General features: G+C 37.0%; 1 protein-coding gene across 9 annotated transcripts in view; it reads left to right on the top strand.

Moving 5' to 3' along the window:
• Nucleotides 1-4,367: 4,367 nt before the first annotated feature.
• LOC127499679 (CUGBP Elav-like family member 4) overlaps nt 4,368-25,739 on the top strand; it is a 124,347-nt gene continuing 102,975 nt past the window's right edge. For all 9 annotated transcript variants that reach the window (XR_007926161.1, XM_051870153.1, XM_051870148.1 and 6 more), the window contains exons 1-2: nt 4,368-4,786; nt 12,880-12,962. Coding sequence is in view for 8 of the 9 variants with exons in the window: in XM_051870153.1 (XP_051726113.1) it covers nt 4,561-4,786; nt 12,880-12,962 (309 nt within the window). In the remaining variant the exon portion in view is untranslated. The remainder of the gene's footprint in view (nt 4,787-12,879; nt 12,963-25,739) is intronic.

The following is a 25,739-nucleotide window of genomic DNA, read 5'->3' as shown; positions in this document are numbered from 1 at the left end:
TAATGGTCACATGACATGCAGCTAAACAAATAAAATATTTAATCAACTTTTAGTGTGTGTTATTTTGATTGTTTGTAAAATTATTCATTTTAATTTGATATTTTTTTATAATTTATTAAAAAAAAATGCTTTTCTTAGTTAGAGTTTTTGTCTTGTTTCTAGTCAAAATATCTAAAAATTCTTTAGCATTTTCTTGACAAGTAAAAATGATTGTTTTTTGTTTTCAGAAAAAATAAGTCAAAATTAAGTGAGTTTTTCCTTAAAACAAGCAGAATAATCTGCCAGTGCACGGGGTAAGCAAAATAATCTTGTTTTGGCAGGTTATTTTGCTTGTTTTAAGGAAAAACTCACTTAATTTTGACTTATTTTTTTTCTGAAAACAAAACAATAATTTTTACTTGTCTAGAAAATGCTGCTTGATTTAAGAATTTTTAGATATTTTGACTAGAAACAAGACAAAAACTCTATCTAAGAAAAGCATTTTTTTTTGCGTATAGTGTATATTTATAGATATAGATATATTCCACCTTAAGGACAGATCTTTTTCTGTGAATTTGGGGAATTGTTTCTCATCTCGTGCTCAAATCTCCTATGGTGTTCCACAGGGCTCTATTCTGGGTCCTCTTCTTTTTTCCTTATATATGCTTCCACTCGATCATATTAATCAGAAATATCATCTCTATGCCTCTCATGACACTCAGCTTTATTTTCCTGTTAAAAACAACAACTTTTCTCTGTCTAATCTGTTTGCATGTCTTCTGGACATTGCTTTTTTTTTTTACAGTTAAATAATGATAAAACTGAAAGTTTTCTTTCAATTAGGATCAATTGGTAAGAAGATGCTTTCCATGAAGGACCTTCAAACTGTAATTCATGCTTTTATAACTTCAAGGTTGGATTACTACAATTCACTCCATCTGGGTTTGCCTAAATCATCTCTGAAGAAATTGCAATTGGTGCAAAATGCGGCAGGCAGATTATTGATTGGCACTAGAAAACATGAGCACATTACTCTTTGTTACTCCTTGTTTCTCTTTGCTCTTTGTTTTTAAAGCTTTACATTGTTGTGCTTCCCAGTATATTTGTAATCTCCTCGTCCACATAATACCTCTAGATCTCTTCGGTCATCTGGTCAATTTCTCCTCTCAGTCCCTCGTTCATATTTTAAAACTAAAGGCGACAGTCTTCTGCTCTGGAACAGTCTTCCCCTCCACAGATCTTCCCCTTCTATTATTTGTTTAAATCCTCTTTAAAGACTCATTTTTATTCTTTATGTTTTAGTTCGGTTTGAGGGTGTACATTTTTTTCATTTGTCCTTTTGGTTTTCTTGATTATGTATATTTGTTTTATATTTGTTGTACAGCACTTTGGTTTCAACACCTGTTGTATAAATAACTAAACTAAACTATATTTATAATTAGCTGTTTTTAAAACAATTCTTGCAAAAATATTCAGACCAGTTTTATTAAGATCAGACTCTACATTGACATTTTATTTGATCTAATATTAAGCCAAATCCCTAAAAATGATCATTTTAATGCATCATTTTAATGTGGATGTGTTGGACTCCACAGTATACACTCTAAAAAATGCTGGGTTAAAAACAACCCAAGTTGGGTTGAAAATGGACAAACCCAGTGATTGGGTTGTTTTGACCCAGCAGTTGGGTTAAATGTTTGCTCAACCTGCTGGGTAGTTTTATTTAAAAATTACTGTATTGTTGCTTAAAATGAACCCAAAGGATGTTGGAAATGAACATTTATTAATAAGTTTAATGAATAATAATAAAACAATAAACATTTATTAAATTGCTTTTATTATTGTTGCCTCTAGTAATTATGTGTCTGATTTTTAATTTCCAACCTATTTTGGGTTCATTTTAAGCCAGACATATAGTCATTTTTAAACAATAGTTGAGTTAAATAAAACTACCCAGCAGGTTGGTCAAACATTTAACCCAACCACTGGGTTAAAACAACTCAATCACAGTGGGTTTGTCCATATTTAACCCAACTTGGGTTGTTTTTAACCCAACATCTTACTGTTGACTGTATTTTAAAAATACTATATAAAGCAGAGCACAATATACAGTGCTAATCAAGTCTCAAATGTGGTTTAAAAACTGATTTCTGGAAATACTGTCCAGTCTGAACAGACAAATTAAATTTTTTCTTTCTTTTCTTTCCTTTCTAGTGGCAGTTACTCTCCGTTCTCATGACGTCGTGCTCTTTATATAGCAACTGATGTAGATAAATCAGATATTGACATCATTGTCTGATTCCTTCACCTGTGAAATTAAAGTTTGGACTGTCAAATCAGACCCGAGTGCAGTGTGAGCATCATCAACAAATAAAGTGGTTCAGTACAAAGATCTCTCTCTGCTTCTTCTGTCTGTCTGTCAGCAGGGTTTTGACTCCAGCTGTCGTATCTCAATGTCTCTCTCTCTCTCTCTCTCTCCTGTCGTACAGGTGTCTGTCTTTACATCAGCGTGACTGAAGAAACCCTGAAAATCTCCCGTCCTCGCCTGCCAGCGTAATGACATCCAGCATTCAGTACCTGTGTTTGAGACGTGATGATCACAGCTGTGCTGCCGCTCCCAGCTGAGGAACGACAAAAAATCACAAGCCCGATAAACGACACGGGGGCCAAATTAGCCATGCCTTTATGCAAATGAAAGCTGTTGACGGAGGAGACCCGTTACATTTCCACTCCAGCTCAGCTCATAAAACACGGCAGGATACGCTTAAAAATGACACGCAAAAGAAACAGGAGATTTTCACTCCCCGAGGTGATCTAGTGCTGAAAGAAAAGGAAAATTGCATGCAATAATCATTAAGAAGCAATAGAATCAAGCAGGAAAATGAATCTGTTGAACAGCAAGCAGACAAGTGTCAGAATGTGAGAATATTTAGGCAGAAATGGTGCTGATCAACGCTGTTCAGCACCACGGACAGCGACAGTCTAATGCCTGAATGATGCAGTCATGTATTGGATTGGGTTCCTCTTTAAAAGTCAAGCAATAAAAATCAATTACATTCAATTATTTAATTACAGAAAGTATTTTTTATGTATACTTGCATATACAGACATCTGAGACGCAGAAGAACGGTGAGTCTAGTTCATGAGAAAAGGGTGAAAATCAGCAAATTAACTCTAAATTCAATTAAAACAAATGTGAGTTTTGATGGTCTCTTATTATAAAAACATGGTACTCTGAAATGTACAATAGTACTGATTGACTAACATGGTACTGTAGGCCTACTGTAGGTCATGAGCACTGAAAAATGCAATGATAATATCAAAATACTTTATTGTAATTCAAAATGCATGTAGCCAAACTCAAACAAGCATCACTCTAAAAAATGCTGGGTTAAAAACAACCCAAGTTGGGTTGAAAATGGACAATTGGGTTGTTTTAACCCAGTGATTGGATTAAATGTTTGATCAACCTGCTGGGCAGTTTTATTTACTAATAAACTATTGTTTAAAAATTACAATATGACTTGAAAAATTTGTTTAGGTAATTTTAATTTTATTTTAGATAGTGGGTATTTCAGTATGAATTATTAAATTGTGCACTCTTAAAAAAAAATGCTGGGTTAAAAATAACCCAAGTTGGGTTGAAAATGGACAAACCCAGCGGTTAGGTTAAATGTTTGACCCAACGTGCTGGGTAGTTTTATTTAACTCAATTATTGTTTAAAAATTACAGTATGACTGGATTAAAATGAACCCAAAATAGGTTGGGAATTAAAAATCAGACACATAATTACTAGAGGAAACAATAATATTCAAAATAGTTGAGTTAAATAAAACTACCCAGCAGGTTGAGCAAACATTTAACCCAACTGTTGGGTTAAAACAACCCAATCGCTGTTTTTTTCCATTTTCAACCCAACTTGGGTTGTTTTTAACCCAGCATTTTTTAAAGTGATGAATTAATTTTTATCAGCCTATACTATTCTGTAAATGAGCAATGAATACAACGTGTAAAATGTAAAATAAAACCAATAATTTTAGCTGCAGCTGTGTTAGAGAGAAAATAGCAATACAAAAATTGTTTAGGTATTTTTAATTTTATTTTAGATAGTTAGTATTTCAGTACGAATTATTAAATTGTTGCTATTATATATACCCGCCATTTAAAAGGGTTAAAGGGTTCACAACATGTTGCTTTTATAAAAATTCGCTCCGTGTTTGAGATCTGAACCTTTTAAACGCCGTACAAATGTTGGACTTCTCGCTCCGCCCCGCACGAGCGCCTTCACTCACGCCGCCGTGTGATTGGCTGGCCCGGACTTATTATGCAAATGAACCGCGGGTCTATTCAAAAGGCGCGAGCTGACGTCACGAGTCAGAGTGGCAGCTGACACACGGCGAGAGAGACAGATGGAGAAAGTGAAAGAATCCTGAGGAGAAAACGCGCGCGAGACTGAGGGGAGACACATAAAACCGAGAGGGGAGTGTACAGCTGTGATAGAGGGAGAGGAAGAGAAAGAAAGAGAGAGAGGAAGAGTGGATGGTAGAGAGCGGGAGACACAGCGCGCGGGAGGGAGAAAGATGGCCTCGGTCACGGCGGAGAATGGCTTCAGCACCGCGAACAGCTCCGGCAGAATGAACGGACTCAACAGCGCGATTCCCATGAAAGATCACGACGCCATCAAGCTCTTCATCGGGCAGATCCCGCGCAACCTGGAGGAGAAAGACCTCAAGCCGCTGTTCGAGGAGTTCGGCAAGATCTACGAGCTCACGGTGCTCAAGGACCGGTTCACCGGGATGCATAAAGGTCGGACTTTGCTTTCTTTTGGTTCCTCGCACCTCTCCATATAAATGAGTTTCTGTGTGTGTATGTGTGTGTGTGTGTGTGTGTGTGTGTGATCAGCACGTGCAAGTCCGCCCTCTTCTCAACATCCATGTGAACAACATTTATAAGTGCCATCATAGGAAACGTTCTCAGAATGTTCTGACAAGGTTCTTTTAAAGTTATGAACAAACGTTCTTCAGTAACGTTAATAGAACGTTCAATCGTATTATATTATCATATCATATTATATTCATTTATCTGTTCATTAATAACGTTCTTAATACATCATTAATGAAACGTTTCAGTTGGACGTTACTCCTTACTACTTGTTTTCAAACGATCAACAAGTAATTCCCATAATGTTTGTAAAATGATCAAGTGGAACGTTCCTTCAATGTTCTTCTAACCTTCGCATAAACAAGAGGAAACGTTTTAAAAACATTTTTTTTAAAAAACGTCGAAACTGAGAAATTACGTTTCCATAACTTAAATAATGTTATTTATAAATTGTTCATGAGACGTTTTCGTTGGACGTTCATCTTGTTATCAAACATTCAACAAGTAACGTTCCCATGTTTGTAAAATGATCAACTGGAACGTTCCTTCAATGTTCCTCTAACCTTCGCATAAACAAGAGGAAACGTTTTTAAACATTAAAAAAAAAAACGTTGAAACTGAGAAATGACGTTTACATAACTTAATGGGAACTTTATCAAAATGTTATTTATACAATTTTCGTTTTCGTTGGACGTTCATCTAACGTTTTTTAAACGTTACTTAGTACTTGTTATCAAACGTTCAACAAGTGACATTCCCATAACGATAGTAAAATGATCAACTGGAACGTTCCTTCAATGTTCCTCTAACCTTCACATAAACAAGAGAAAACGTTTTTAAAACATTTAAAAAACGTTCTGAAAAATAATGTATCAATAACTTAATGGGAACTTTATCAAAATGTTATTTATACATTGTTCATGAAACGTTTTCGTTGGACGTTCATCTAACGTTTTTTAAACGTTACTTACTACTAGTTATCGAACGTTCAACAAGTAACGTTTCCATAATGTTTGTAAAATGATCAACTGGAATGTTCCTTCAATGTTCCTCTAACCTTTGCATAAACAAGAGGAAACATTTTTAAACATTTAAAAAAAAAACGTTGAAACTGAGAAATGACGTTTCCATAACTTAAATAATGTTATTTATAAATTGTTCATGAGACGTTTTCGCTGGACGTTCATCTTGTTATCAAACATTCAACAAGAAACGTTCCCATAATGTTTGTAAAATGATCAACTGGAACGTTCCTTCAATGTTCCTCTAACCTTCGCATAAACAAGAGAAAACGTTTTTAAAACATTTAACAAAAAAAAGTTGAACTGTTGAAACTGTGAAATAACGTTTCCATAACTTAATGGGAACTTTATCAAAATGTTATTTATACAATTTTTGTTTGCATTGGACGTTCATCTAACATTTTTTAAATGTTACTTACTACTTGTTATCAAATGTTCAACAAGTAACGTTCCCATAACGATAGTAAAATGATCAACTGGAATGTTTCTTCAATGTTCCTCTAACCTTCACATAAACAAGAGAAAACGTTTTTAAAACATTTAAAAAACGTTCTGAAAAATAATGTATCAATAACTTAATGGGAACTTTATCAAAATGTTATTTGTACATTGTTCATGAAATGTTTTCGTTGGACATTCATCTAACGTTTTTTAAATGTTACTTACTACTAGTTATCGAACGTTCAACAAGTAACATTTCCATAATGTTTGTAAAATGATCAACTGGAATGTTCCTTCAATGTTCCTCTAACCTTCGCATAAACAAGAGGAAACATTTTTAAACATTTAAAAAAAAAAACGTTGAAACTGAGAAATGACGTTTCCATAACTTAAATAATGTTATTTATAAATTGTTCATGAGACGTTTTCGTTGGACGTTCATCTTGTTATCAAACATTCAACAAGAAACGTTCCCATAATGTTTGTAAAATGATCAACTGGAACGTTCCTTCAATGTTCCTCTAACCTTCGCATAAACAAGAGGAAACGTTTTTAAAACATTTTTTTTTTTAAAAATGGTTGAACCGTTAAAACTGAGAAATAACGTTTCCATAACTTAATGGGAACTTTATCAAAATGTTATTTATACAATTTTCATTTGTGTTGGACGTTCAGCTAACGTTTTTTAAATGTTACTTACTACTTGTTATCGAACAATCAACAAGAAACGTTCCCATAACGTTTGTAAAATGATCACCTGGAACGTTCCTTCAATGTTCCTATAACCTTCACATAAACAAGAGAAAACGTTTTTAAAACATTTAACAAAAAAAAGTTGAACTGTTGAAACTGTGAAATAATGTTTCCATAACTTAATGGGAACTTTATCAAAATGTTATTTATACAATTTTCGTTTGCATTGGATGTTCATCTAACATTTTTTAAACTATACTTACTACTTGTTATCAAACGATCAACAAGTAACGTTCCCATAATGATAATAAAATGATCAACTGGAATGTTTCTTCAATGTTCCTCTAACCTCCGCATAAACGAGAAAACGTTGTAAAAAAATGTTGAACCGTTGAAACTGAGAAACACCAAAATAGGTTGGAAATTAAAGATCAGACACATAACAGTCAAAAGGTGAACAATCATTAATAAGCAATTTAATAAATATTTATTGTTTAATTATTATTCATTAAACATATTAATAAATGTTCATTTATTAAATGTATGATTACATGTTAATTTCCAACATATTTTGGGTTCATTTTAAGCAAGGAATTTAGTAATTTTTAAACAATAATTGAGTTAAATAAAACTACCTAGCACGTCAAACATTTAACCCAACCTCTGGGTCAAAACAACCCAGTGGACTGGGTTTATCCAGTTTCAACCCAACTTGGGTTGTTTTTAACCCAGTGCAGCCTGATGTCATAGAAGAACAGTTAATGAAATATCAAGAGCTTTTTTAATCTCCTAAGAACAGATTGTTATGGTAAAATGATTTATTTAAAGAGCGGAGTGAAGCGTATGTGTTTGTGGATCGGAGCAGCATCAGTGGAACACAAACCTACATGCGAAACCGTTTCAGACATTTTCATGAAGCATGAGCGGTTACAGCAGTTCTGATATATATTCACACTTGAATTTGGGCTTTTGCATGGGAACATTTCTTCTCGACGATGCTGATCGTTTATATCTCTCTCATATTTCTTGTTTGCATTGCACTGGTTTCCTCACATCAAATCACATGTGTTTTACTCTGGATAGTTAAACGATAATCTTTCGGTAGTTTTCGGTTTAAGTGTCCTTGCATAGATTTTTTTCCCTGTGTACTAAATGAAAACTCGAATGTGAAACTCATGAATGAAGAAATAAAAATATGGTTTGCCATGGGCATAACTGACTAAATAATTAAAGAATGTTGTGTTGAAGCATTATTTAATTTCGAATGCATTCATTTAATAATCTGTAGAAAGACCATAAAGCCTGTCTGTATTTACTCATACACAGATGCATTGTGCTCCGTTCTGTATGCACGTTCATATTTTCTTTGTGTTTTTTATTCAGTTCAGTTCTGAGCATCAACATTATATAGACATTATATAATCTACAAGTGCAAAGGCCAAAATATTTCCATTAGGTTCTTATTTAGTCCTTCATAAACTCTCCATCTCCAGCTGCTCTCTCTCTCTCTCTGTAATCACTGTTGTGCAGGTTTTGTGCTGATGTTTCCCAGTGGATCAGACGTGTATCATTAAAGCTGTTAGTTTACATTAATAGACCGGAGGAGGCAGCGGTTACAATAACACAAGCTCTGAGAACATCAGCAGAGACTGGTTAAAGCAGACCTGTGTCTTTGTGCTCCACTAGAACAGGTTTTCATGCTTTATTTTCCTCATATTCTCCATTGTTGCAGCTCCTCTCTTCCCAGTCTGTCAGTAACGCTCTGTTTTGTTCCTGTGAACCTCCTTCTGAAAAGCACACTGTGCCCTAATTGGCTGGCTGGACCAGTGTGTTGTGATTGGTGTTTGGGAAATGTCCCGCCCCTTACCATAACCGCCAGTTTCAACACACTACTAACTAACTCAACCAGGCCCCGCCCCTTTATTCTGCGTATGAATTATTTAAATGAGGAATATTGTGAAGAAAACTCAAGACTGCAATGGAACAAGAAAACACATTTAATGAATTAAAATGCATCAGTAATGTGTTTTTAGGTCTATAAATGGCTCGTTCTGATCGGAGCCTGTGGGATTTGTCGATTCGGTTTGGCCAGCCGTTGGCAGCCGTGCCCTTCACACCTCTCTCAGCATCGGTCCGTGTGCCAGTTTTGGCTCTGAGCGGTTTTGGCCTGCGGGGGGCAAATCTTCAGGTCTGACGCCAGCTAGATGAGATGCTGTGATTCAACATCCACTTCTGTACAACAGCAGAGTCAGAATACAGTGACCTCAAAAGACTTCACTCGTGGAACAATAGAGCCGTTTACTGCATTGAAGTTTGCATATGTGCTTTTTGTTGAGTATCATATTTGATGCATCAGGCTTTTATGGCTCATATAATATTATAAAGTGAGAATATGGAGGAAAAAACAGCTTAGTTTTATTCAGAGACTCAAACTGAGTGAAAATATGGACAAAAAGTGATGAAATTCTGATGCTTGTAATGGAAATCAATGAGATCTTTATAACAGTATAGCAAATACTGACGTAAAATGCATATAAATATCAATATGATATTTAAACGCTTAGTTTTACGATCAAAGCTCTGTAGTTTTAAAACATATAATGCAATGCAATACAATGATGATTGAGAGATGAGCTAATAAACCTTCCTCAAAAGCCTGACGATCATATTTGTAGGGATGCACGATATATATCGGCAACAATATCGGTATCAGCCGATATATGTTCATTTTTAATGTTATCATTATCGGCCCGATAAGAAAATTTGTCTGATATATTAAAGCCGATAAATAATGGAGCTGAGATACTTCAGATGCACACTGTTCGCCATGATGGTTTTGAATTGCTTGAAATATGATTGAAATCACTTCAAAAAGGAAAATACAGTTAAGTACAACATGTGCAGCGCATTTTATAGGCTACATAATAATATAATGAGAAAATTATAATTGTGTGCTTGGGACATGGCTTTTAATGGTGAGACTTTTGCTTTTGTAATCAGGCTCTCAAAAATTACATAAAAATTTGCATTTAGATTTATCGGCCAATATATCGGTTATCGGCTTTCAAATATAAAGAATTATCGGTTATCGGTATCGGCCCAAATTTTCATATCGGTGCATTCCTACATATTTGATACTCATGATTCTTCTAAAAAATGATGTATGGGTAAACCTGAGTTGCTTCAGTTGAAATATTACTAACAATATCAAAGTTATTCTTACATTTACTATAAAAAGAAAATTGGTAAAGATTCACAGCAAAAAGACACGTGAAGCACGAGCTGAAGGAGGATGTTTGTACAATTAAAAGTCCTTTTGCATGCTATAAAGGTATAAACTATTAATCAGACGACAGAAGGACTGTAGTAGATTGTGTGCAACTGGTTTATCTTCAAAGTTTTGATCGTGTTGATCATTTAGAGGTGTTGGAAATCTGCATATAAAACAGGTATTATATGGTTAAGTTACACTTAAAGGATTAGTTCACTTCAGAATGAAAATTTCCTGATAATTTACTCACCCCCATGTTATCCAAGATGTTCATATCTTTCTATCTTCAGTGGAAAAGAAATGAAGGTTTTTGAGGAAAACATTTCAGGATTTTTCTCCATATAGTGGACTTCACTGGGGTTCAACGGGTTGAATGTCCAAATGTCAGTTTCAGTCACTTCCACCTACGTCACGCGTGATCTTTCCAACGTGATTACGTAATGCGTGGAGCATCACAGAGCAGTGCAAGATGAGCATTTGTGGTTAAAAAGTATATAAATGTTTATTTTTTTTTAGAAAATGAGCGATGGTTTCTCTAGATAAGACTCTCATTCCTCGTCTGGGATCATGTAGAGCTCTTTGAAGCTGCACTGAAACTGACATTTGGACCTTCAACCCGTTGAACCCCAGTGAAGTCCACTATATGGAGAAAAATCCTGGAATGTTTTCCTCAAAAACCTTCATTTCTTTTCCACTGAAGATAGAAAGACATGAACATCTTGGATGACATGGGGGTGAGGAAATTATCAGGACATTTTAATTCTGAAGTGAACTAATCCTTTAAAGAAGTCTGAATATAATTACATAAATCTCAAAGCTATTCAAACCAATTTTGGTGCAATTTTTCTTTACAATAAAGACTTATTGTTGTAAAATGAGATAATGGGATATTTAAGTGTGATTCGTGTGTGTCAGACATACTGACGGATCTGTAGAGATCTGAGTGTGGTGTTCAGGGCAGGACGACGGGCTGTGGTTTGTGTTTTGATGACTTACATAATGTTATTTAACTCGTTCTTGCAGCCGCTGGACTCCTGTATCAGCACTTCATCATTGTCAGTCTGTTTGCATTTAGTTTGTGTTGGAGTTTTATTGTCAGTGTGTGTGTGTGTGTGTGTGTGTGTGTGTGTGTGATGCTAAGGTCAGCTGCAGTTAGAGATCTCAACAAGACATGAATTGTTTTGTTTCAAACAGAGATCATGATTCTCCCTCGATTCTGAATAGACAACTGAACAAGATAGCATGTAATTTACTCGAGGTTCTGACAAAATATCAATTGCTGCATGTCTGGTGTGTGTTCTGATGGGTCACGGACAGCAGATGAAATAAAACTAACCATATAATCATGCTTGCATTGCAAAACAAGCAGTCCTGTAGCTTGAGCGCTGCGTTTAGGTTCGAATGAATAAAAGTTGTTATTCAAGAGATGTTTATGAGACCAATATACTTGAACTGTAAAGGAGAGCCTGTTGAGTTTTAAAGCATCTCCACTTGACATGCGGTGTACAGTCCTGCGGGTTTGCCCGATGGGTGTCGTGTGTGTGTTCTTGCTCCCTGAGGAGGGCACGTCTGCGGATTCTGCTGGGCGCTGCAGAAATGCCTCTCAGAGGGTCACCGCTGCCACACATGGGGCAAAAAACACATTTGCTTTTGATGTTTAAGCATGTTCAAATCAATTTGCAGTGCCGTTTGGTGGTGGAGGTGTCTGAAAATGCATATGTTGGGTTTTTTCTGCTATTTGTCCAATTAATGTGATTTTGAATATTGCTGTCATTTGCATAACTGTCAGACATGTCTCTCTGTATGATTTTTAATTCTTTATTCTTTTTTTGCATATTTTTAATATTATATTCACAGACTTTTTTCTTCTTATACAGCACTTTTGTTGTTACATAAATTTAAATGTTACATTAACAATTAATGTGACTTTGACTATTGCTTTTATTTGCATAACGGTCAGATATGGAAGCTTGTTTCCGGAATAAAACAGTTTAAAAGATAATTGCGACTTTTTTTCTCGCAATTCTGCCTTTTTTTCCTCGCAATTCTGCCTTTTTTTCCTCGCAATTCTGCCTTTTTTTTCCTCGCAATTCTGAATTTGTTTCTCGTAATTCTGCCTTTTTTCTCGCAATTGACTTTTTTCTCGTAATTGTGACTTTTTTCTTGCAATTCTGACTTTTTTCCTCGTAATTCTGACTGATCTTTTTCTCATAATTCTGGCCTTTTTTCTCACAATTCTGCCTTTTTCTCTCATAATTCTGACTTTTTTCTCGTAATTATGCCCTTTTTTCTCTGAATTCTGCCTTTTTTTCTCATAATTCTGCCTTTTTTTCTTGCAATTCTGTCATTTTTATATTAGGGTAAAACTAATAGAAATTAGTAACGTTATGTTGGTAATGTTAAATCTTGATCTGTATAACATCTCCCATGTCTGGGTTGAATGACGAAGATGTGAACTTGAAAATCTATATGCTAAAAAAAGAAACTAGATGTGTAGATTTTCTGATGAAAATGTCAGTGGTGTTTGCCTGTGCAAACCCAGTCTGATCACTCAGTAATGAAGTGATGAATCTGCTGTCTGTGTGTTTCAGGATGTGCCTTTCTAACGTACTGTGCCAGAGAGTCAGCGCTGAAGGCCCAGAGCGCTCTCCATGAACAAAAGACTCTACCCGGGGTAAGAGCCTGATTATTTTTCATTTCTCTTTCTCTCTCAGCCGGGTCTCGCTCTTTCTCCTGAACTCATAATCAAACTATCACTAATAATGTCAACAAAGCTCTGTTGCTGGATCCGTCTGATTCCTTCATGTTCGTTAATGAGGTTTTTTTGAGGGCGACGTCTGACTTTTGAACACAAGACTTTAAAGAAGCTCATCTCATTTTCTTTGGCTGCGTTCACAAATCTGATTTGCTCTTTTGGATGTGAACAGCAGAAATCACATTGAATCTGATTTTGACAATACAATTTGAATGGGAAGACAATTATACATCATAATTGTGTGCAAAAGATGCGGTGTGAATGTGCTGTAGCGTCTCTCTTTCTGCTTCCTTCCTGTGCGTACGGCTCATGTATTATGAATACACTGAGCTGGATGTGAGGATGTATCGCCGCTGTATTCCCAAGGTTCTGCTCTTCCCTGGAGAGTGATCACTGTTCAAACCTGCAGGGAGAAAGTCAGCGTGACAGGAAGAGAAGGGAAGGAAAGACTCACGTCTCTGCACTGGATCGATCATCTGTTTGCAGTCCTGATGAATCTCTTGGGCAATTACCATGTTCAGACCTACGGGAGGAAAAAAAATATGTGACTGTTTAATCAAGCTCCAAAAATTGCTCGCTTTGATATTGCGGGATCTGTGATGTCACACGGGCACACTAGTTAATACATCACGAATAGTAATACATCATCACACCATAGGCATTCAGTCAAATAATTTCAAAGAAACACTTACACAAACTGACCAAAAACAACTGAAACACAGGGCTGTAAATACAGGGGTAGAACAAAGAAAAATAAACTAGACACAGATGAACACAATGGCAAACAAATGAGGACATAATAAGAAACTAAGGAAACCGAAACTAAACAGAGAGAAGAAACAGGAACAAATGGTGTGGAAGCTTGTTTCCACCACTAAATAAAAAAAATAAAAAAATGTAATTGTGACTTTTTATCTCACAATTCTGACTTTTTTTTCTTTTGCGAGGTATAAACATACAATTGTGAGTTATGAAGTCAGAATTGCGTGTTATAAACTTGCAATTGTGAGAAAAAATGTCAGTCTTTTTTCCCTTACAACTGGACATTATATCTCGCAATTCTGACTTTAAATCACGCAAGTCTGACTTTATCAAGTCTGACTTTATATCACGCAATTCTGACTTTATAACATGCAATTCTGACATTAACACGCAATTCTGACTTTATCAAGTCTGACTTTATATCATGCAATTCTGACTATATCACGCAATTCTGACTTTATATCTCGCAATTCTGACTTTATATCTCGCAATTCTGACTGTATAACATGCAATTCTGACTATAACTCACAATTCTGACTATATAACATGCGATTCTGACTTTATATCACGCAATTCTGACTTTATAACATGCAATTCTGACTTTATAACTCACAATTCTGACTTTATATCACGCAATTCTGACTTTATAACATGCAATTCTGACTTTATATCACGCAATTCTGACTTTATATCACGCAATTCTGACTTTATATCTCGCAATTCTGACTTTATATCATGCAATTCTGACTTTATATCACACAATTCTGACTTTATCAAGTCTGACTTTATAACTCGCAATTCTGACTTTATATCACGCAATTCTGACTTTATAACTCACAATTTTGACTTTATATCTCGCAATTCTGACTTTATAACTCACAATTCTGACTATATAACATGCAATTCTGACTTTATATCACGCAATTCTGACTTTATATCTCGCAATTCTGACTATATAACATGCAATTCTGACTTTATATCACGCAATTCTGACTTTATAACTCGCAATTCTGACTATATAACACGCAATTCTGACTTTATATCACGCAATTCTGACTTTATATCTCGCAATTCTGACTTTATATCTCGCAATTCTGACTTTATATCATGCAATTCTGACTTTATATCACACAATTCCGACTTTATCAAGTCTGACTTTATAACTCACAATTTTGACTTTATATCTCGCAATTCTGACTTTATAACTCACAATTCTGACTATATAACATGCAATTCTGACTTTATATCACGCAATTCTGACTTTATAACATGCAATTCTGACTATATAACATGCAATTCTGACTTTATATCACGCAATTCTGACTTTATAACATGCAATTCTGACTATATAACATGCAATTCTGACTTTATGTCACGCAATTCTGACTTTATATCTCGCAATTCTGACTATATAACATGCAATTCTGACTTTATATCACGCAATTCTGACTTTATATCACGCAATTCTGACTTTATATCTCGCAATTCTGACTTTATCAAGTCTGACTTTATAACTCGCAATTCTGACTTTATATCACGCAATTCTGACTTTATAACTCACAATTGTGAGAAAAAAGTCACAATTACGTTTTTTATTTTTCATTTCATAGTGGAAAAAATCTTTCATAAAATGGAAGCAGAACAGAGTATCAAAATAAAAGTCAACAGAAAGGAACATAAACCTGACAGTACTTCAATAATCATAATTTCATTTACAACTTCAACAAATCATTGTTCATTGTTCATATATTTATGCACTACAGTATATTCCTGTTTGGAGTGTCACAGTCCCTGATCATTGTATAAAAAGTCAACAGTACAAAATCTCATTCTGGAATTACAGGTTTGGGACAACAAGAGGGGGAGTACATCATGAGAAAATCTTCATTTTTGGCAGAAATAGTGTTTCCTGCGTGAGTGTGTGAGACGTTCTGGCGTTCAGGTGAAATCACAGCCGTTATATTTGCTGAATGAGCTGAGAAAAAGTCTGCATAATTCTTCTGCATCTCGCAAACACAAAACAAAATAATGTGCAGCTGTTCACATGCTCCGACGTTTATGTACAGTATTGTGTTTAATTTTAGTCAGACAATATAAAGTTAGAATTTAATGCATAATATGTGCGTAATGTTCCATGACAAATATTTACATTTGTATTGCTGAAGCATTTGAATGTATAAATATACAAACAAAAAAAGTGCATAAGGGAAGAGAAAAAAACAATGCAGTGTAATCAAAAAAGAATGATACAAGGGAAGATGTTAAAGAATACGAGTGAAGTTACAGGTGAAGAAACGCCTCTGATTGGTTGAGTGGATGCTGTAATTAATTTTGTTCAGAGTCACAGGCGCATTAATGCAGTCGACACAGATAAACACATTTTGACAAATCAATGCATACTTGTCTACGGCTGATTTAGTAACCCAACTGACAGGGAAAGTTCTTTCAAAGTTATGAACAAACTTTCCTCCAGTAACATTAATAGATTGTTCGTTCAGTTATCTCTGGTCTTTAATAACATTATTTAGTTTTAGTTGGATGTTCGTCTAACAATTTTTGAATGTTACTACTTGTTTCAGAATGTAACATTTAAAAGTAACGCTCCCGTAATGTTTGTGAAATAGAATGTTCTCTTTACGTTTGCATAACCAAGAAAAACATTCTTAAAACATGCTTTAAACGTTCAGAGAACATTCCGAAAAAACATTTTCAGAACTTAATGGGAACATTAGCAAGACTTTCTTAGAGCATATTTTTGTTAGCTGGGAAGAATCTTCTTCAGGATGTGGGGTTCGTCTCTGCTGGAGTCTCGTATCAGACTGAACACATTAGCGAGCGCGCTCAGAGGTCACGCTGTTCTTTTATCCTCCCGTGACCGTCAATTTGTCCAGAGAGTGAAATTTGTCAAAGTCCAGCACCAATGAGGACCACCTGCTGTGACAAAAACGAAACACGCTGCTGGAGAGAGAGAAAATCAAGTTTATCTCTTTTCTCTGGTTTCATCTTTTTAGTTCATTCTTTGAAAGTTGAACGGTCAGCAGGGAAGCAGGTCAGTGACCTTCCGATTGTAAATACCAGAAAAATAAACAGCTCTTGAAATGTCATCAACAGTTTACACATGAAAGTGAAATATGAGATAATTAGGAAATGACAAAATGAATGTCTAGATTAAGACAAAAGAGAACAAAAAAAATTTAAATACCAAATATGCACTCAAACGTTTTCATACCTTTTTTGTATAATATAGAAACCTGGAATGTTAACAGAAATACAGTAAATGTAATACTTAAAGTTTAATTGAGTTTAAAAATAAATAATTTGGCACAAATGAAGAGCCACTGCTCTTCTCACTGCTCACATGTAGCAAACAAAATATCTGGATATATAATTTGGATACATAAATGTTTATTATCTTCAAAATGGATCAGAACTTTGATCATTATCAATCAGAAATGTTTGGAAATGAAACATTAATATGTAATTTTTTAAATGTTTAAAAGACAATTTAAGCTCATAGTTTCATCTGAATCTGCATGTGTTTTTATGTAAGAAGAGTCTTTTATTTTGACAGGCATTTCTTTCACCCTCTTTCTGATGGTTTACATATATTTCCTGCGTGTCAGTTCATATTTGAGTAAATGTTTTTGCGTCCATTCAGATGTAAATAAACCAGTCAGTGTTGTCATGATTTCATTTTCCTGTGGCTTTAGAATGATTGGTCACATGACCATGTTTGCACCCATTGGCCATGAGCAAAAATGGCACTAATTTTGTTTGAGATTGAGATGGAATACAATAGAAATACTAACAGATAGAGACATATATTGGAATACTTGCATTTGCCAGCGTCCTCCATTGAGCATTGCATGTTTAATGTGGTCGATTTGGTGAGTATTCATTGGTCGATCTGTCCTTCTGCAGGTCAAGTCGTATATCCCTGAAAAATTTGCCGTCAGTTGTCAGAAGATGAAAGCGATATCTTTGTCGTAGTATCCTTTCAGCTGCACTTTGCAGTAAATAAATAGTCAAGAAACAGATGTTTAGAAGTGCAGTTGACTGCTTTCGTTTCATTTATTGCACTGGAAATGGAAAGTCTGGTTGCATTGCATTGTGGGATGCCGTAACTGTGCAGTGTTGTGTTGTATATTTTGTGTCTTTTAGCAAATGTAGTGTGTGTTTTTAATCCTAGTGCAAAGCAACACTTACACATTCATAAAGTCTCTGCATCTGTGGATTTGTAATTCCAGTAGGAAATAAATACAATGGATCAGAAGTAGCTAATCTAATAAAACCCGTCCGGAGACTCCGAGCTACATTAATAACCTCAATATTCATACACTTGATGAATCCCGTCTTTAAATGCATAAATGTAAATTTACTGTTTAATCAATATTGTCTGTCACCTGAGAGCAACAGCAGAGTTTATAGTCTCAGTGACGCAGAAAACCTCAGTGTTTAATTCACCCATCACTAATGCTGTAGTTTCTGTACCATATTGCGCCACATCTATATACTGACACAACACCCTAGCAACCACATAGCAACGCTCCAGCAACCGCCCACCACACTTAAAACTGGCAGCTCTTGCATTGTCTTCAGAATATGATTAATATAAAACTCAAAGAGAGATATCCACTTGTTGAAGATGTCACAAACATCCTGAAATTCCCAAAAATAAAAAATAAATAAATAATTGAATCAATATAGATTTTTTTCTTATTTATTAGTTTTTTTTATTTTTATTAATAAATACAGTATATATATATATATATATATATATATATATATATATATTTGTGTGTGTGTTTGAGTGAGTGTGGTTGTGTGTTTGTGTATGTGTGTGTGAGTGTGTGTGTGTGTGTGTGTGTTTGTTTGTGTGTGTGAGTGAGTATTTGTGTGTGTGTGTGTGTGTTTGAGTGTGTGTGAGTTTGTGTTTGAGTGTGTGTGTGTGTTTGTGTGTGTGTGTGTGTGTGTATGTGTATGTGTGTGTTTGAGTGTGCGTGTTTGTGTGTGTATGTTTTTGTTTGCGTGTTTGTGTGTGCATGTTTTTGTTTGTGTGTGTGAGTGAGTATTTGTGTGTGTGTGTGTGAGTGTGTGTTTGGGTGTGTGAGTCTGTTTGTGTGTGTGTTTGAATGCGTGTGTTTGAGTGTGGTTGTGTGTGTGTGTGTGTGTGTTTGTTTGTGTGTGTTTAAGTGTGTGTGTGTGTGTGTGTTTGTGTGTGTTTGGGTGTGTGAGTGTGTTTGAATGCGTGTGTTTGAGTGTGGTTGTGTGTTTGTGTGTGTGTGTGTGTTTGAGTTTGTGTGTGCGTGTTTTTGTGTGTGTGTGTTTGTTTGTGTGTGTGAGTGAGTATTTGTGTGTGTTTGAGTGTGTGTATGTGTGAGTGTGTGTTTGAGTGTGTGTGTGTGTGTGTTTGTGTGTTTGAGTGTGTGTGTGTGTGTGAGTGAGTGTGTGTGTATGTGTGTTTTGAGTGTGAGCGTGTGATTAAGTGTGTGTTTGTCTGTATTTGAGTGTGTGTGAGTGTGTATGTTTGAGAGTGTGTGTGCTCTGAGTGTGTGTGTTTGTGTGTGTGTGTGTGTGTGTGTGCGTGTTTGTGTGTGTGTGTGTGTGTGTGAGTGTGAGTGTGTGTTTGGGTGTGTGAGTCTGTTTGTGTGTGTGTTTGAATGCGTGTGTTTGAGTGTGGTTGTGTGTGTGTGAGTGTGTGTGTGTGTGTGTGTGTGTGTTTGTTTGTTTGTGTGTGTGAGTGAGTATTTGTGTGTTTGAGTGTGTGTGTGTTTGTGTGTGTTTAAGTGTGTGTGTTTGTGTGTGTTTGGGTGTGTGAGTGTGTTTGTGTGTGTGTTTTAGTGTGTGTGTTTGAGTGTTTGTGTTTGAATGCGTGTGTTTGAGTGTGTGTGTAAGTGTGTGTGTGTGTGTGTTTGAGTTTGTGTGTGCATGTTTTTGTGTGTGTGTGTGTGTTTGTTTGTGTGTGTGAGTGAGTATTTGTGTGTGTTTGAGTGTGTGTATGTGTGAGTGTGTGTTTGAGTGTGTGTGTGTTTGTGTGTTTGAGTGTTTGAGTGTGTGTGTGTGTGAGTGTGTGTGTGTGTGTGTATGTGTGTTTTGAGTGTGTGATTAAGTGTTTGTGTGTGTGTGTGTGTGTGTGTGTGTTCGAGTGTTTGTGTGTGTGTATTTGAGTGTGTGTGTGAGTGTGTGTGTGTTCGAGTGTTTGTGTGTGTATTTGAGTGTGTGTGAGTGTGTATGTTTGAGAGTGTGTGTGCTCTGAGTGTGTGTATTTGTGTGTTTGTGTGTGTGTGTGTGTGTGTGTGTGTGCGTGTTTGTGTGTGTGTGTGTGTGTGTGTCTTGTACGTCACTAATGAGGATATATGGCGTATTGTGTCTCATTCCACAGACGGTTCCTCCTCTCCTCATCTCTCCATGTCTCCGTCTGTCTCACTAGAGCTGCCATTAGGTGAATATAACCACATTCTTACCGTCTGACAATTTACAGTCGTGCGGTGAATCCTGAGCAGCGAGTGTGATCGTCCGCTGGTCCTGCTAATGGAGGTGAAGTCGTTATCAGAGCCAAACGCTGAACCCGTGGATCTCGGTCCCGCCCGTCCATGTGATCTGTGCGCCAACACCTCATTATCACCTCCGTTCTGTGTGCCGCTCATTTATTAAACCATCCTTTCAGAGCTTTTAAGCCTCACCTTTGGTCCCTTTCAGAGTTTGAGCGGCCGATGTGGAGCGAAACGTAACGCAGAAACACAGAACAGCCTGGAGCGCAGATGAGTTGATGTGATTCAGAAATTAACATGATTAGGAAACAAATGGGGCGATTTGGCTCACGGGCCTCATACTGGCAGCGCCGAGGACGCCAAAGCTTTTTTTGAAGTGACAGAATATTTAATAGTTGTGATTAGAGGTTCTTGTGTCTCCCAGCAGGCCGACAGAAACCCGCTGATAGTGTCCGGTGTGTTTAATGCGATTCAGGACGTCAAGATCTGGAGAAGCATGTTGTAGGACGGAATATGTTTCTGAGTATGAAATTAAACAAGGGTCATGGATTTCAGGGAAGTTTGTTGGCAGGCAGCCATAGTTCTGTGTGAATGTAGCCAAAGAATAATACAAAAGTCTCCTAATTTGTTTTAATAAGATTTTTTCTTGTGAAAAAAGTACAATTCCTAAATGATTATGCACATGCATTATGCATTAACAGTGGAATAAACATGCTTTTGATTGTTCTACCAGTTAATTGGCTGATATTTTTCATTTTGCAGTTATAAGATGAATAGCAAAAAGTGGCCTAATTTATCCGAATTCATATATTTTTCCTGTGTCAATATATAGATCATTTATTATAGCTTGTCAAATTTGCTCCTATTTGGGTGTGAGCAAAAACACGCCGTTTTTGTGTGTGTCCCTTTAAATGCAAATGAGCTGCTGCTCCCGGCCCCCTTTCCAGAAGAGGGTGGAGCTTTAACAGCTCACGCTTTGGTTGCTCAACAACAAAGCTGGAGAATCTCACGCAGCCAAAATGACGACGGTGTTCAGCCTTACATTGTTCAAACCGGAGTCGACACTGATGGAGAGAATCAGGAAGAAGTTACAACTTTTAGACGTTTCTGAATGGTTAGTGGATAAATTTAAAAAATGTTAATCTCTTCTGCAAATCCATCGTTGAATTGACCCTCGTTTGTGAAGCAGTCCGGCGTAAAATGACGGCATGTCAACAACACTCTACTACAACAACTCTTCCTCTTCTCTAAAGCAGCCCAACATGGCCACACCCCCTTTGTTGAGTGTTCTCGGGGGCGGAGTTTATGTAAATTTTGGGGGTTGTGATGTCACAAACCCAGGAAGAAGCTCGTTGTAGTCCCTACCAGCCATTTGTTGTAGTTCTTAAACAGAGATTTCCGTAAAAGAAAATATCTCTCTTTGCATTGAACTTTGAGCATCGTAACTTTGCAGATGTTGTTTATGCTCAAACAGCAACATTACACACTAACTAAAGTTAAAAAAGTGATGATTTCAATCACCGACCTCTTTAAAAGCTTGAATTGGGTCCAGCAATGTTTCTGAGACAGTAAACAGTAACCTGTAATGTGATCATATCAGTATTTGTTGTTAGTTCTGTTTAGTTTGGACTTGCGTTGTGTTTATCCCGCTCATATGTTTCCAACACTGCAGCTGTGTGTTATTTTTACAGCAACGTTTGTGTGTTTGATTTGTATGTTGTTGTTGAACAGCGTTTGTTTTTAGCTGCCGCCTACACGATCTGCGCTGAGATGTGTGTAATAAATGCTGTAGGATCTGGTGTGACGGCGCAGGTGTGTGTTTGTGTGTTTGTGAAGGGCGGCTGGTGTCTAAATAACTCTAAACAAACACACTGATCGCAGCTGAGACCCTGCGGCGCGTCACACACTCATATCGGCTCTCAGAGACACGAACACACACCCAAAAATACACACACACTCAGAGAGGACACCGAATCAGAAGGACAGAAAGAAAGGCTTTTGTTTGATCTGTTTGATGTTAGTTTGTTAGGGTTAGACTAATGCTAATTATTTTATTAAATTCATGTTCCTCATAATCTTGAATCAGAATATCTTCTCCTCCCTCTTGCAGCATCTCTTCTCTTCTCTGATGACGAGGGCGGGGCAACCTGTCACTCACATGAGATCCACCAATAGCAAACCACAACCATCCAATCAATTCCCCACAGACAAAATCAAGCCCCGCCCTACATTTGTTCTTGTTTGCGAAGCCGTTTCACTTGGATATATGGCACAAAAGATGTTTCGTGCTGACTTTAAGTAATTGTGTGAGTGACGTTTCTTAAAGGTGCAGCAATTTTCAAATGGTCAAAAACAGTGATGGAAAACGAAATGACCTGCTAAAGATAAAACTCTTTTAAAAAGCTTCTAGGATGTGTGTGTGTTTCTTTTTTCCTCCATCCCTCTCTCCTTCTCAAAAGAGGGTGATTTGACAGAGTGATTGTCAGCTCTCCGCCTCTGACTGGTGGCCAGCGGCCCGAGGTGTAATCCGTGAGCCGTGATTGGCTGGCAGATTGATGGACGGACAGACGTGCCTTTGAGGTCTGGTGGAACGGCTGTCACCAACCCGACGTTTGTCCCCTGGAGGATTCGGGAACGCTGGGAGAGAGCAATGGAGTCTCTCTCTCTCTCTCGCAGGACCGCTATTAGTGCGGCGAAGCTCCCAAACAGACACGTCTGCCCGCTAAAGCGCGACGGCTCGCTCACCTGCTGTCTGTCTCGCGTTAATGCGGACGGCCGTGACAGTGATGACATCCGGCCACTCTGCGTTTGACTCCGCTGTCAAAATATGACGAGGGCTCAGGCTGAAATTAAATTTCGCCCTCTACAGTTGGCATATGACTGCCCGTCTCCATGCGCTCGCGTCTCCTCGGCTGATGTTCAATCACGCTGATGCGATCTGCTGCGGCCCGCGCTGACCGCCGGCTCACCGTGACAAATGACCTCGTGGTGAGTCTCTGAACGAAAAACATCCGAGAAACCATCAGAGGTGGAGAGCCACGGTCAAGTCAGCGTACTGTTGCTTTATTCATTTAGTATGTGGAAATCAGTAGAGGTTTATAGGAATTACAGTTCTATTCATCCTCATGCTGTTCTGAGCATATATTATATTCTGAAGTCAAAGTTCACTGATCTTCCTCACATTTCAAATCTCATTTTTGTTTGCATTCATTCAAATATGATGCATAAAGGCATGTTTGATGTTGTGATTTCCAATGAAGTCCAGCAATGATGAAGTCACACTCATCCTAATGCACCAAGTTTGAATATTTACAAGCAGGAATGAGATTAGAAATGTAGGGCCCTATGAAATCCATTCTGTTTTTCTGTTTTCCCACAATTCCATGTTTTTCTGTTTTAATTTTTCTGGATTCCGTTTTAATGCTCTAATTCAGTTTTAATAGTAATAATAAAAGGATGTCTAATCGATTGAATTCATAAAACTTTAACAATTTAAATAGTTTGTTAACATTTTAACAATAATAGTAGCCTATTTTTTTTCTTCTAGAAATTCTGTTGTCTGTTTTAATTTTTCTGGATTGTGTGTTTTGTGATTTAATACAAATTAATGATCAAAATCAGTGGTAATCAAATTAATGAATAAACTTTAACAATTTAATTAATCTTTTGAAATGTTATCAAATGAAATTTGACCAATTCCTTTCATTTTGGCAAACAAGTGCTGCACATCAGAGGTTTACCGTTTAAATTAAAACATGGATGAAAAATTGTGTGATATTCCTTAAAAATCCTTTTTTTAATAATAAACTTTATTATTATTATTACTTTGAGTAGTAAATTCATAGTAATATACTTCTGTCACAATTTCTTCAAGTTGAACCGAACTTTTATGTTGGCAGGTTGCGGTGAAGAGCTTTGAGTGTGTGTGTGTATCTGCAGATAGTTTTCTGAACTTTTTTTTTGGCGGGTTGCGGAGAAGAGCTTTGAGTGTGTGTGTGTATCTGCAGATAGTTTTCTGAACTTTTTTTTTGGCGGGTTGCGGAGAAGAGCTTTGAGTTTGTGTGTGTATCTGCCGATAGTTTTCCGAACTTTTATTTTGGCGGGTTGCGGAGAAGAGCTTTGAGTTTGTGTGTGTATCTGCAGATAGTTTTTTTTGAACTTTTTTTTTGGCGGGTTGCGGAGAAGAGCTTTGAGTTTGTGTGTGTATCTGCCGATAGTTTTCCGAACTTTTATTTTGGCGGGTTGCGGTGAAGAGCTTTGAGTGTGTGTGTGTATCTGCAGATAGTTTTCCGAACTTTTATTTTGGCGGGTTGCGGTGAAGAGCTTTGAGTGTGTGCGTGTATCTGCAGATAGTTTTCCGAACTTTTTTTTTGGCGGGTTGCGGAGAAGAGCTTTGAGTTTGTGTGTGTATCTGCCGATAGTTTTCCGAACTTTTATTTTGGCGGGTTGCGGTGAAGAGCTTTGAGTGTGTGTGTGTATCTGCCGATAGTTTTCCGAACTTTTATTTTGGCGGGTTGCGGTGAAGAGCTTTGAGTGTGTGTGTGTATCTGCAGATAGTTTTCCGAACTTTTTTTTTGGCGGGTTGCGGAGAAGAGCTTTGAGTTTGTGTGTGTATCTGCCGATAGTTTTCCGAACTTTTATGTTGGCAGGTTGCGGAGAAGAGCTTTGAGTGTGTGTGTGTATCTGCCGATAGTTTTCCGAACTTTTATTTTGGCGGGTTGCGGTGAAGAGCTTTGAGTGTGTGTGTGTATCTGCAGATAGTTTTCCGAACTTTTATTTTGGCGGGTTGCGGTGAAGAGCTTTGAGTGTGTGCGTGTATCTTCCGACAGTTTTCTGAACTTTTATTTTGGCGGGTTGCGGTGAAGAGCTTTGAGTTTGTGCGTGTATCTTCCGACAGTTTTCTGAACTTTTATTTTGGCGGGTTGTGGAGAAGAGCTTTGAGTGTGTGTGTGTATCTGCAGATAGTTTTCCGAACTTTTATTTTGGCGGGTTGCGGTGAAGCGCTGATTTTGTGTGTGTATCTTCCGACAGTTTTCTGAACTTTTATTTTGGCAGGTTGCGGAGAAGAGCTTTGAGTTTGTGTGTGTATCTGCAGATAGTTTTCCGAACTTTTATTTTGGCGGGTTGCGGAGAAGAGCTTTGAGTTTGTGTGTGTATCTGCCGACAGTTTTCTGAACTTTTATTTTGGCGGGTTGCAGTGAAGAGCTGTGAGTTTGTGTGTGTATCTTCCGACAGTTTTCTGAACTTTTATTTTGGCGGGTTGCGGTGAAGAGCTGATTTTGTGTGTGTATCCGCAGATAGTTTTCTGAACTTTTATTTTGGCTTTTATATTGTTCTGTTTATTTTCTCTCAGACCAGGGCTTGAAGTCTGCAGCAACAGACGGGAGTTTTTTCCCCTGTAAAATCACATTTATATAATGATTTAATCCAATCATCTCTTTCC

Source organism: Ctenopharyngodon idella, chromosome 18, assembly GCF_019924925.1.
Source record: "Ctenopharyngodon idella isolate HZGC_01 chromosome 18, HZGC01, whole genome shotgun sequence".
In the NCBI taxonomy this organism is placed as follows: domain Eukaryota; kingdom Metazoa; phylum Chordata; class Actinopteri; order Cypriniformes; family Xenocyprididae; genus Ctenopharyngodon; species Ctenopharyngodon idella.
This window is presented reverse-complemented; position numbering and strand designations above follow the sequence as displayed.